The sequence below is a fragment of the Myotis lucifugus genome, unplaced genomic scaffold (genome assembly GCF_000147115.1).
Source record: "Myotis lucifugus unplaced genomic scaffold, Myoluc2.0 scaffold_1, whole genome shotgun sequence".
NCBI lineage: Eukaryota > Metazoa > Chordata > Mammalia > Chiroptera > Vespertilionidae > Myotis > Myotis lucifugus.
In genome coordinates, this window is record NW_005871049.1 from 16,326,299 (window position 1) to 16,340,542 (window position 14,244).

The window sequence follows — 14,244 nt, forward strand, 5'->3', positions numbered from 1 at the left end:
AGAGGATGGTGGGTTTGATTTCTGGTCAGGGTACATATCTAAGGTTGCAGTTTGATCCCAGTCGCACATGTACGGGAGGCAACCAATTGATGTTTCTCTCACATTGATGTTTCTCTCTCTCTCCCTTCCTCTCACTCTAAAGTCATTTTAAAAATAAATAAACATATGCTTGGGTAAGGATTAAAAAAAAAAGAGTGTAATCATTAAGGTAGTGATCCAGGTAAAAGTGAAGTGAGCATCTTAAGTTGAAGACTATAAAAACTTTTCCTATTTAAAATAATATCTAGAAAACTGTTCTGAAAATTGTTCATCAATGTACTGAGCCCATACATGGAAACTGACTAAAAGTTAGAAGCAAAAAGAGGTGCTTTGGACCAGTCTAAACAGCAGAATAGGACAGAAACATTTTCAGCAACCATTCCTTTCCTTGTTCCTAGATTTTTGTTGGATTAACTAGTGGAGTGAAAGTGTTCCTTGTCAATATTTGGAGGTTTATTTTTATTTAAGAGGTTTTGAGGTCAATCAGAAGTTCAACAGAAGTAACAAGAACTTAGCCTGACAGCCTATATAATTGTTTGCTTAACTTCTGGTTTTAGAGAAAGTAACTTTCACACATGGACAGCTATCAAAGAAACCCTAGAAGTTTAACTGTTATCTAACACTAGTGGATTCTGGTCTGCTCCTTGGGGCTAAAAATCAGGGCACAGAAAATGTCTTTATTCCAGAGAGCTCCTTCTTTATAACGGTTATGCATTTTTAATGATTGTTCATCAAGAAAATGTGCATGGATTTTGCAACTGGTATGAAATAAGGGGGAGTCCTGGTCTCCAGTCCTTCCACTTCCCTAGCTCACTCATCCTAGGGTCAGTCACCTGATCTCAGGCCTCAGGGTCTTCAACTGCGAAAGAAGCCTGTTGGCTTAAAATACTTTAATGATCCCTTTGAGCGCTTCACAGTCTACTCTTTGGAAATTAAACAAAAGAAATGAATTATCCTAGACTGATGGCATGAGGACTAGTGAAAATGGGAACCGGCATTTCTAACGTAAAAAAAAGTGTTAATGCCCACAATCTTTGTTCAAGTCCTTTCTTTTCCATGTTCCCTGAAGCGACTTCTCAATGGAGGTACGGAAGGGAGAGGGTAGAAGGAACCACGGTCCTCCTGAGAGATCGTGTTGCCCCCCATCATGGTTTAACAAGGAAGAAGGAGCAAATAACTCCAAATATGCTCCTGAGCACTTCCGACCATAGAAAGATCGCCTGCGCCCACTTCTCTCCTATCTGTCCCTGTTGTAGTTATAACTGATGTATTAAACCGGTCAATGAGCCTGGAAACTGGCAAACAAGGTCAAAAAGGAATTCAATGCATGCTTATGAAAAGTAGGACATGATGGGGGGCGTGGAGAAGGGGGCGGTTAAGGGGCATAAAAGGCTAATGATGTCTCCAGCCGCGGCCACCCATGCCTCTCCCCGCACTACAAGGCTCCCACTCTTCGGGGTCCGAGTGTGGCTCGGCCCGCCCACATTTCCTCGCCAAAACACACACAGCACAGAGCCCCACACAGCCTGCGCCCGGAGACCACGGCGGGGTGCAGCCACCGGCCCGCCCGCAGCCACCGGCCCGCCCGCCGCACGCGGAAGCGGCGTCCCGTCGGGAGAGTGTGCGACGGTGTCACTCGGCCCCGGAGCTGCCCCCGCTGCTCCGCATCCCCCAGACTCTGGCCGAAAAGCTGGGGCTGCAGGAGGAAGGGGTGCCCCTGCCTCTTTCTCTCCCCCTACTTTTTTTTTAAGGGGGGAAGGTTGGAAATGGACCAGGTCATGGTGCCCACTCCGAGACAGGCCAGGAACGGCGGGCACCCCAGCATCCGCGGGACAGGGTGCTGCTCGGCAGGGGAGAGAAGAAGTTTCATCCCAGTCTCGGTCCCCTCACTCCTGGGCACCGAGGAGACTCACTGTCCGTCCGCGGGAAAGGGAGCCCGCGTTCAAAGTCGCTGGCCCCGTTGTGCAGACAGATCCCCTCTGGGGTCGGCCACCGGAAACGTCAGCCAAAGGGCCCCCGGGCCGGAGGGCACCTGGGCGGGGCGGGGCCCCCGAGAGAGGCAGGCGCTCCCCGAGGACCGGGCCCCCCACTCCTCTCCGGGACTCGCCCGGGAGTTCCGAAGCGGAGCGCGCGGAGGCGCGGACTTACCCCCGTTCACCCCGATGGACGGCTCCAGCTTCGCTCCGGCGATCGCCAGCACGATCCCGACCATGAACCATTCTTTCCTCAGTCTCTCCAGCAGCCTCATGTTTGTCAGGATGGGTGGGTTTTGTTTACTTGTTTGCCTTTTTTCCTTTTGGAGCTGCGTTCGCTGAATCCCGGGGGCGTCCGCACACTTTCCACCGTCCCTCTTAACATGCAGCAGAGCAAGTCAAATTGCTACTTGTAAACGGGAGACCCGGGGGCTGCTCGGGCGGCTTCGCGGAGGGCTGGGAGTAGTAGTATCCAGTGACAGAGAAGCCTCACTGAGCGCCGCCATCACTACCACGCGCCTCCGGATAGACGCGCACCCGCTGGCGCCGCTCGGGCCGCCTCTCCCGTGCGCGAAGGCTCCGAAGCGGACCGTTGGGCCAGGCGGGCCGGCGCGGGCGGGCCGGGAAAAGAGGCTGGCCGCCGGGTGGGGCTGACGGACTCGCCACTTCCAGGACCTGCGGAACCTTAGGGATGACTGGGGCGGGGAGAGCCGGAAGGCGCCACAGCCACCTCGCCTAATCGAGGGTCCTTCTCCAACAAACCTGTAGGCACGGCCGCCAGCGCCCCTGGAACACATCTACGGAGAGGTTCTCTTTCGCTTCGCCCCGAGACTGCGGGAAGGGCCGCCGTGGGCTTGATCACAAATGTCTCTGTCGGCATCTGCGGCGGGGTGCAGCGGGTTTTGGCTGGGCGCGCTTATTCGGGGTATTACGACGCTTCCCCGACGCCGGCGCTGACGTGTGCGCAGGGGGCGGGGCCACTCGGCCTCCCAGTGCCCCGCCGGAGCCGGGAGTCGGACGCGCTCCCCTATCTGCGCGGAAAAGCCGCTCCCTGGGGGGCGTGGCGGCGGGGGGAGGCTTCAGCCGCGCGGGTGGGTAGAAAATTGGGCGCCCAGCCGACGCCCAACTTCGCTGGATCCCTTTCTTCCGGCGTCCGTCCGCCGGAGCCCGCTAGGTCTGTCGCCTGCGGCGTGCGCTCTGCCCGGAGCCCCCTTGCCTACACCTGCCGGGAGTGGGAGGACTGCAAGGGGCGGGGGCCAAATCTTTCTTCTGGGGAAACAGGACCACCAGGGAGGGGCTCAGGGACCCCGAGGCAAAAGAGGTGAAGGGCCCGCCGAGTAGAGAGGAGGCGGGGTCCTAACTTCCATCGCCCCGCGTGCTGGAGCCTGTCCCCCAGTTTCTACCTGCAGGTGTTTCCTGGCCGCCAGTGACATGGGCAGTTTCATGGACGACCGCCCACCCGTAGACCCTGCTGGACCGCAACGCCTCCCCCTTACGCGCCCAAACAAAGAAATAAAATGCTGTGTGACGTTTTGGACCGAGTCCGGTCCCTAATGGTTCCGGGGTTAACTGTGGAACTTGAGGTTTGGAAGGGGCTTCAGGGGTGGTTCAGTGATGCCAGATTTTAACTCTGAATGTAGTCAAAGACTGAAAGAGACCCACCCTGTATTTCCCTGTAGTAATTTATCTTGATAACATGGCTTGCTGTCCAAAAACTAAGCCGGCTGGTGCGTTGTGGCAGCAGTTGAAGGTTGCACAGCATGCAGCGTCACCTAATTATACATCAGGCAGAATAACAAAAAGTGAACCTCAAGATAAAAAGAACTTAACATTAAATCTAAAAAGAGAAAGCACAGGAGGTGTGATAAAATCTGATGTTAATTATTAGGCAGGCACAAGAGAAGTGGGCACACATAAAAGATAGTTTGCAACACGATTATTAGAGTCATTTCTTTCTAGGTTAAAGAGTCATGTATCTCAGTCATGGAAGGCATGCCCTTGCATTAAAAGATCATTAAACGTGATGCTTACAGAAATTGAGCCACTTTAACTTTATGACTGTTCACAAATTCTTACTTCCCAAGAACTCTTTGATCTGTTTAGAGCAGAATCTAGCTCATGAAAGGGTTTTTTATTTGTTTTGTTTTGTTTTTTTAATGGTTACTTAAAGGAAAAGAATTCAGTACACTGTGAATTCTGTTACGTGAAGGCTTGGATTAATTTCCCATGGCTGCTGTAACAAGTACCTTTAACTGGCTTTGAGATAACAGAACTCTATTCTCTCACAGCCCTGAAAGCCAGAAGCCCACAATCAAGGTGTGGGCCAGGCTGCACTTCCTCTGGAGACTCTGGGCAGAGAATCCCTTCTTGCCCCTTCCAGCTTCTGGTGGTGGCATTACTTAGCTTCCTTGGCTTATGGCCGCATCCCTCCAATCTCTGCCTCTGTCTTCATATTGCCTCCTCTTCTCTCTGTCTGTGTCTTCTAATTTTCTGTGTGCCCTCTAATGGCATTTGTCATTAAATTTAGGGCCCACCCAGATAAGCCAGAATTATTTTAAGATCCTTGATTAATCTGCAAATATCCTTTTTTTCAAATTCATTGAAGATCGAATATTGTTCCCCAAATATTTATATCTACCTGGAACCTCAGAATGTGACCTTATTTGGAAAGTGAGTCTTGCAGATGTAATTTGTTAAGATGAAGTCATACTGGATTAAGACAGGTCCTAAATCCAATGATTCATTTCCGTGTAAGAAGGTCATGCACATGAAGACTCACAAGAGACAGAAGAGGAGAAAGTCATGTGAAGCTGGAAGCAGAGATTGGAGTGATGTGTCTACAAGCCAAGGATTCACCTTGGAAACAACCGCCACAAGCTGGGAGAGAGGCATGGAACGATTTTCCCTCCGGGCCTTCAAAAGGAGCCAACCCTGCGGACACCTGGATTTCAGAACGTTGGCCTCCTGAAGTGTGGGATAATAAATGTTGTTTTAAGCCATCCAGCTTGTGGTACTTTATAAAGGCCACCCTAGGAAACTTACACAGTGTCATTCACAGACTCCAGAGATTTTATGTGCACCTGTCTTTGGTGTGACCACCATTCAACCCACTGCAAGGCCCTTTCGGCCTTCTCTTTTTTCCATTGCTCTCTTTAATTCTATCACTTCTTTCTCGCTCATTTTTTTTCCCTGTCATTTTTTCTTTGCCTGGCCTCTTCACCTCAATTTTTCTTTTTGTTACCCATGCCATTGCACTTGCAATCATGCCAACCAGACGGTATAAAGCATGCTTCTCTAAAAGACACATGATACACATTCTTTAATAAATATTGTATTTGTTTATTGAACAAATATTTAATGTGCCTCCACTGTGTGCCAGGCAGGTGTGGCTCAGTGCTGCTCATTCAGTTGTAGACCAAAAAAGACACAAAACCTTGCCCTCAGGAGCTTATAGTCTTGAAGAGGAGACAGATATAAACAGATATATAATTACAAATTGACATAGAAAAAGAACAGGATGTTACAAATCATCTAGATGGGGCGGGCCTCCCTGAGATCTAAAGGATGCCAGGCAGGTGGGAGAAAGTTATTGCTCAGCAAAGAAGAGTTTGACACCATGGAATTCAAAGACCAGGGTAGCTAGACTAGTTAATGAAGAAACAGGGATGTGGGAAGGGTGGAGAGCTAGGCAGGGTACAGATCCTGTGTGACTTCTCTTGTGGTAAACGACTTGGAGTTCACTAAATACTATAGGAAGCCACAGAAGGATGTTAAACCAGCTAGTGATGGCATGTCTCGTTTTTCTGGAGAGATTATTTTAGAAGCAGAGGGACAAAGTCCAGGCAGGAGTACTAAGTCAATGGAGCAGGAAAAGGCAATTCGTATAAGAACTGTTAAACAGGAAGAATTTTTAAAAAAATGATGGTCATCTTTAGAGCAATGGTGAACCAGTCTGAAATGACTCCCAGAATCTGTCCCATAGATGCCAGTGCCATCCACTCAGCCAGGGAATCTACAAAGTAGATTTGGGCACGAGGTTACAAATTCAGTTTATGTCTTGTGTTCAAGGCCGGTGGGGATTGTCAATAGAGATGTCCAGAAGGCAGGTGGAATGGAGGCCTGAGCTCATGAGAATGGAGTTGCTGTAGCTCTGGGGTTCTTCAACAACAGATTATGAAAACTATAGGCATCAATGTAGCAAGTATTTTCTTTTAAACTGTGTTCCATTGGCTACTCAGTCTCTTTGTGACTCAATACTTATAATATTTATGAATGTTTACTATGTGCCAAGAACACAGTACACCTTATGATTGCTCTCATGGGCTTTATGTTTAACAGAATGGTGGCGGGAATTCTATCTCGTGAGGCTGTTGAAAAGAGTCTTTGGGACAGTATATGTGTATTGCCTTGCCTGGAACAAATGCTCATTTATTCAACAAATATATATGGAGCTCCTACTTCATGGTGGGCATTCTTCTAGATACTGGAGTTACAAGGAACAGTGAGAGACAAGATCAGCTTTCCTTGGTAATACCATAACGGCATAAAAAGAAAAGTAACAAGTAGTGATAAGTGTTATGATAAAAATAAAATGGGCCACATGATAAAGTAACAAGGAGGCTACTGTGAGTGGAAAGTCTTTCTAAAGGGGCGCAATTTAAGCAGAGATCCCACTGAAACCCCTGGTGGGGGAAATGTCCATGATGCTAATGTCTTGGAGATGAGCACTTTAGGCAGAGGAACAACTGGTGAGCAACCTGTGAAAATGCTCTAAGATGGGAATGATCCTGGCATTTGTATTAGTTTCCTGTTGCTGCTATAACAAATGACTTCCGCTTCGTGGCTTAAAACAACACAAATTAATTCTCCTTCAGTTCTGGGGCTCACAAGTCCAAAATGGATCTCACCAGGCTAAAAACGTGTCAGCAGGTCTGCCCTACTTTCTAGGTTTCTAGAGGAATTCTATTTCCTTTCCTCTTCCTGGTTCTTGGGGCTGCCTGCACTCCTTGGTTTTCTGCTCCCTTCATCTTCAAAGCCAGCAATAGCCCAGCAATATTGAATGTATTCCCCGCATGGTGACTGGACACAATAGAGTCTGTGCTTATGAGAGAGTCTCCCTGTGTTTGATCAGCTCTGGGATGCGGTCAGGGAAACAGCCCCTGAAGGGTAGTGAGCCCACCACAGTAAGTATCTTCTTAGTGGCCAGCCAGGTGGTCTAATTCAGGTAACTACCCAATTGTAGTTGGCCATTCAAACCCCAGTAAGTACTATTTTACAGATGTGAACATGAAGAAAGATAAAGTAAGTTTTCCCCATGACCGGTAAGTGGCAGAACCAGGCTTCAAACCTGGGTAAGCTAGACCTCAGGAGCCTGGGCATCTGAACCCTGGGCACTGTCCCATAGTGATTAAAAGTTTATATCCAAGCATCCAGCTCCTTAAGTTAAAATCCTAGCTCTACTACTTACTGCAATACCCATGTGACTCTGGAAAGTCACTTGACATAGTCTCAGTTTTCACAACTGAAACGGGGAATACCTCTTATGGGCTGTTAGCATGATGAGTAAACGTATCAGAAACATAACCAGTGTTAAAGATATTGTGATATTGCCTCCCCAATATCTTGACCCACATAATATCTTACATCTTTTATGAAAGCTTTTCCTGCTCTCTTGTTGTAGTGACCATAAAGTTATGTGTGTACATACTTTACTACGACTAGATTGGAAGCTTCTCAAGACTAAGAATTGTGGGTGTTTTCATTACCATCATCCACACCAGCTAATAATATTTGATAAATGTTTGTTGATTTGAATAGTTGATGTAGAATCAGCGTTACAATGTAGAGAGAGAAAAAAAAGCAAAATCTATCTTACGGTAGGTGATACAAAAGGTGTGTTTTATGATTCTTTAACTGTACTCAAGGTCTGGATAGCTGCAGGGTATCCTAGGAGACGGTGGCTGTTGCAATGTAATAGGTGTCACAGGATGGAAGTGAGATGGTAGTAGATGGATGCAACAATGGACCGGGAGTCCAAAAAATCTGTGTTCTAGCCGTGACCCTGTTCTCATTAGCCGAGACCTCCAAGTGATAAGTAACAAGTTTCTTTACCAACTCAAAAGGACTCACATAATAAATAAACCTAGTGTTTATACATTCAGGTTTCTCCTTACCACCTAATCAGGCCTGACTGGTAAACCTAGAATGATCATGTATGGTTAAGAAATAGGGTTTTAGGATCACTTGTTCATTTAGTCATGTACTCAAATAATTCAACAAATATTAAACTGCTTTCCAATTTCAGCAGTTTTATTTACTAGCCATTTACTTTGGGCAAGTAACGTAACCTCTCTGTGATTTGGTTAAAAAGTGCCTCATGGAGATGTGTCCCAAAAGTGCTTATGTAAAGTATTTAGATTGGCAAGGAGTACATGCTTAAAAATGGATGGTGGTGATGGGAATTATTGTTGGTAATGTTTGTTTAGTTGTTCTGTGTCAGAAGTTAAAATATTCCTGGATCAGTTTATTGTTTCAGTTTTATATCATGCTGTCAAATCACTTGTTTGGTAGCACATGTCCTGAGTGTCAGCACAGCCAAACCATATGTTTTGGGTCATATGTGCGTGAGTGTTTAGTGTTGACACAGCATAAATATCTCCAATGACGATATAAGTATGGTCTTGATTAACAAAGTCCATACCAGGCACATGAGTCTCTGAACCTAATAAATATCTGATAACATGAAGTGAGTGATAGATGAAAAACAAGTGAAGAATTTAAAATTTAGTCTCTATTCATTCTTGGGTTCAAATCAAACAAGTAGTTGTTTCCATGTGTTTCAAGTTAGCTGTTTATGCTGTAATAATTTACCCAAACCTCACCAACACTTTTGCGTCCTTGTGAGGCTCCTAATTAAATCCATTCCCACATCTTCCATCCAGAGTATCTTAGGTCTTAGCATGGGCTTAAAAGGAGATTGGAAGTTCAGAACGCCATTCAGATAACTTAAATAAAAGGCTATTATTCTGTCGATGCATAGAAATAATTTAGGTGGTAGTGTTTGGTTCAATACTCAACCCCTGTAAATTATCACTGGTAGATAATGTGTGAAAATTATATAGGGCATAGTGATATTATTTATATTCTTTTTTTCAGAAGTTAAATAAGTCATCATATTCTTATTCATCACTGAAACAATTACAAATTAAACGAAAAGACCCATAATTACATAATCATTGACATGCCATGTAATCTTTGAACTAACATATTTAAGAACAACTGTTTTGATCAGAGAATGTTTTTTATACTAGTGGATATTGCTAGATCTAAAATGTTACCATGAAAGGAAATGCTGACTTATTCTAAATAGAGCAAAGATAAAGATATATAGTGGCCTTGCCAATTACAATAGTATCTACCAATAAACACATAATTTGTAAACATATTGTAGCTAGCTAGCTAATTCCAAATAAATATCTGGTAGTCTGTTTCTCTGCATGCTGCTAAACTGCTTTACGGAGATAGAGTACTACTTTCTGCTTCGATATTGGTTCTCTCTAGAACAACTCACACACTAATATTAAACAGTTATGAAAATTCCAACTCAAATATAGGAGGCCATGCCTCACAGTGGATTAGGAAATATAACCACTTCCCTTTTCTCTGCACAGGAATTTAGGCACTTAGCTTCTACTGTATTTGTGTTAATGAGAGTTATGCATGTAGATTCCCTAATTCAAATGCAATTATTCCCTCTTCACATTGATAGCAACTGGGTTTGTCAGCAGGGAAGTAATGCTACTTTCTTTAACCCATAGTGGGTGAACGTGTCTCTTTGCAGAAGACCTTATGCTCCCGTGGTTTGTGGAAACTCTCCATCTAATAGTTTCTCAGTCTCTTGAGTGGAAATCTGTCTCAGGAAATTAAGGACAAAGAGGAGAGTAGACAGCAGTGGATGATAAGCTATTGGGAAGCACAGTAAATAATGGAGGGAAATGCAGCCCGAGAGAGAGGGATCATTTAAGGCTATTAGATGACAAATCCACTTCAATGCAGTTATTACACCTGTAAATATAGAAAAATGATAATGTTGACAACTCTTCATCACACAATCTGTCTCATTAATAAATGATGAAGGGTGGAAAGAGTAAAAGAAATAAGGCCAACTCTGTGCATAACAATTTCACAGAAGCACTGGGAAAAACTAGCTAAGCTAAAACAAAGACAGAACATGGCTCCATTAATGAAGAATGACTGAGATGAAAAGGGAAGATTCAAAGGCATGCACGTGTAGAAAACAGTATGGATAATACAGGGCCTTTTTGTTTAAAATAAATTCTATAACTTGGCCTTACATTATCAGAAAAAAATTAGTATGTAATACTTACCTGTGTAATTTTGTTTTTAATGTTGGTTTCCAGGGAAAAGATAGCTGCCTGCATTCCTCTAGGGCAGTGGTTCTCAACCTTCCTAATGCCGCGACCCTTTAATACAGTTCCTCATGTTGTGGTGACCCCCGATTTCATTGTTACAAATTGAACATAATTAAAGCACAGTGATTAATCACAAAAACAATATGTAATTATAAATGTGTTTTCCGATGATCTTAGGCGACCCCTGTGAAAGGGTCATTCGACCCCCAAAGGAGTCGCGACCCACAGGTTGAGAACCGCTGCTCTAGGGCAAGTCAAAGATCATTGACAGGGTGGCTGTCCACCTCACATTCCTGAGAGAAATGAAAAACACATTAAAAGTCTGCAGAAGGCAGTTTTATCTCCTTCTGGAAAAGTATCTATAGCTCTATCTCTGATTGTCTTCTAAGAGGAGGCATCAGCTGGAGATGTAAGTCCAACTTAAGAAAGAACAAAGATCTGAAAGACATTGGGGGAGCTTTAAGTCTCTGTGATTAGGGGACCTGTATACATTACACTAGGTTCATGGAGCTCCCAAAAGCTACATGCTTCAAAGAATAGACTTGATTGATTGATTGAAGGGCCGTGTAATTAGAATGGGTGGAAGGAGTTGCTGACAGGCTCCCACTGGCCATTTTCTCCTTTTCTTCTTAGTAATAGAACTCATGATTCTAGCTGGGCACATAGCTGCCAAATACAGATTACAGCTTCCTTTGCAGCTAGTAGATGAGCATGTGATAAAGTTCCAGGAATGGATTCTAATGGGAAGTGCCTGATTTCTAGGAAGATCCTTAAAGGAAGGAGACAGTCACCTCTTTATACCCTTTTTCTTCTTGGTGGCTTGTATCTATATATATAAAAGCGTATGTGACTGTCCGACCATTCTACTGTCTGACTGTTTGACCATCCAACAATGACCATCAGGGGGCAGACACTCTGACCAGTAGCTATGATGCACACTGACCATCAGGGGGCAGACACTCAACGCAGGAGCTGCTGAGCTGCGGTGACTTGGCAGCTGCAGTTCTTGGGTGACCCACCCGGAACCAGAGAGGATGATTCCAGGGTGCATTACCCGAGAACCACCCTCTTGCAACCTGGGACCCCTTGGGGGATGTTGTTGAGTCGGTTATGACCTGATCCCCGCAGGCCAGGCTGAGGGACCCCACTGATGCACAAATCCGTGCACCAGGCCTCTAGTACAGATATAAAGGCTTAAATCCCAGCAGCCATCTTCCACCAAGACAGGCAGAACATCCTGGAGCTGCCTTACTAGCTCTGCATGACCTACCTCTAGAGTGTGTGTATATAACAGAGAAGCAAACTTCTATCTTGATTATCACTATTTGAATTTTCTATTACTTGTAGCCAAGCCTAATCTTAACATGCTATGCATTTTTGAAAAGTAGAAAGTAAGCAGTAATCTCTTGATCTAAAGAGTGATAAAAAAAGAAGTGAATTGCTAAGCCTGACTAATACCTAATTGATTGCTTGAATTCATACAATCTTCTGAACTTACACAGTGCAAATGGAATTATAGGTGATAGATTATTTTGTTTTGTTTTCTACACAATTTATTGTGAGGTTATCAATGTCAAATAAAATATTACTTTTCATCATTTTCTTCTACTCTGTCTTCTTGAGCAATTCATTTTTCCTTCCAAAATGTTGTATGCAACATTTGAGACCAGGAAGAATTTCTAACCACAGCTAAGGACCTGAACATTCATCTGAACATTCGTATGCTAGTCACATGCAGTAGTCATCCTAGTGGTCTTTTCACAGAAAGTTCTTGGAAAACTCTGATCACAGTGACCTTCACACATCTTCAGAACTCATAGGCTTTGTTGCACCTCAAAGGCTCCATCACTGCCTGGAGGCCATAACCTTCCCGCTGGGCAGTTTCAGTGATGAGGTTAATGGTTAAGTAGAAAACAAAGACTGAAGTTTGCTGTTATGATTGGCCTACCTTTCTTGGTAAATTCAATTTGTGTATATTTGAAGAAAGAAATTCTAAGCTGGAAGCCAGAAACTGTATCTGAAGACATGTTAGAGCCATACCATCCAGGCACCTATAAATATTAATTTTGAATAACCTGCATCTCCTACCATCAATCATGAGGTTGTCTCATGAATTCCTAACTGACTCTAGGTCTTAGGATAGAAACACTTGAACATCGAGAAAGGAAACAAGTACTATTATCATTTTCAAAAAGAAGTGTTACTTTCTTCTTCTCCTTCAAGGGCTGTTGCAATTGTGTTCCCCTAGAAAGAGAAAAAATTGAGTAACTGGACCAATGGCATTTCCTACTCTATACAGTTGATCAAAGCAGAGCTCTTCACATCTCCAAATTACTAGCCTGCTATTTGTCCTATACCAGAGGTGAGCTAACTAAACTCCTTGTTCTTGTAAATGAAAACACATTCTGTTTTTGTAAGTAAAGTTTTATTGAAACCTAGCCACAGCTATGCCCTTTTGTTTAGTACTACTGATGGCTGTTTTTACTGTAACAGTAGAGCTCAGTAGTTGCAACTATGATCATATCACCCAGCAAAGCCAAGAATATTTATTTTCTGGCCCATTACAGAGGTTTGCCTCTGCCAAAAAAAAAAAAAAGTTTGCTGCCCCCTCTCAATGTATCCTATACTACCTCAGTTAAGTAAAAGGTAAGGTTCTTAAGCTTCCTTTTTTACTTAAGTTTTCCTTTATTACCCTAAAATAACTCCCCAGATTTGTCTATTAGGTGCAGCTTGCTGTTTTGCTAGGGCATGAGTGGCAATTTATTATTAAACTAGAGGCCCGAGGCACGAAATTCATGCAAGGGGCTTGGCCCTCACAGCCCCGGCTTTGTCCGGAAGGTTATCTGGAAGGAAGTCCGGAAGGTCATTCTGCTGTCTGGTCTAATTAGCATATTATGCTTTTATTATTATAGATCCCATTTGCAAATTTGCCTACATCAATCCCAAATAAGCAGCACTTTCCTGAAAATGCAATATCAAGACCTGAAGCTAAAACAATAGATCAGTGGAACTTAGTACCTGCATCTAGAAAGTTATGTCCTCGACACAGTTTTTGTTTCTTTCTGGAATGTAGGGGAAATATGGAGGAAATGAAACCAACAAAAGGTCAAAGATACACACACAGAAATAAAAGATTTAGCAGACAGATATATGGCTTAGTGAAATAAGAAAAGTTAAAGAGACTAAGGACAATTTTAAAACAACATAGAGGAAAGGCAGTGTGAGAAGATATATCCAGGGAGGCAGAAGTAACTCAGGTAAGGTGAACAGTTAGACTGTCCCCGTCAAGTTACCCATTTTCAGTTGAAAGTTATCCACATTCCTGCCAGGAGCATGTAATCAAAAATGATTGTTAGAGAATCAATTATATTTGGATTTGTCTGTTTGGAATTTTAGAAATTTAAAAGTGAAGGTGAACTTTAAAAGAATTCTAGTCCAATATGCCCATTATAACAACAAGAGCCGATTGTGCCCTCCTAAAAATCCCATACTGCATTGTGGCAGAGCTGGGACACGCACACCCCATGGGGGCCTACCCTCCCAGAAGACTTGTTTTAGCAGTGAATATTATTAAATACAGAACTCAGTTTTTTTTTTATTGATTCTTTTACAGAGAGGAAGGGAGAGAGATAGAGAGAGTTAGAAACATCGATGAGAGAGAAACATCGATCAGCCACCTCCTGCACATCTCCCACTGGGGCTGTGCCCGCAACCCAGGTACATGCCCTTGACCGGAATCGAACCTGGGACCTTTCAGTCTGCAGGCTGACGCTCTATCCACTGAGCCAAACCGGTTTCGG

At 44.1% G+C, this 14,244-nt stretch overlaps 1 protein-coding gene across 4 annotated transcripts in view; it reads right to left on the bottom strand.

The window, feature by feature from the left end:
- Positions 1-4,000, bottom strand: part of SLC10A7 (solute carrier family 10 member 7) — a 191,492-nt gene extending 187,492 nt beyond the window's left edge. For 2 of the 4 annotated variants that reach the window (XM_023754891.1, XM_023754888.1), the window contains exon 1: positions 2,188-3,999. In XM_023754891.1, coding sequence (XP_023610659.1) covers positions 2,188-2,287 — 100 coding nt within the window. In that variant the 5' untranslated portion in view covers positions 2,288-3,999. Of the gene's footprint in view, positions 1-2,187 lie in introns of all 4 variants that reach the window. The other 2 variants (XM_006081754.3, XM_023754898.1) reach the window with 2 other exon arrangements.
- Between the last annotated feature and the right edge of the window lie 10,244 nt (positions 4,001-14,244).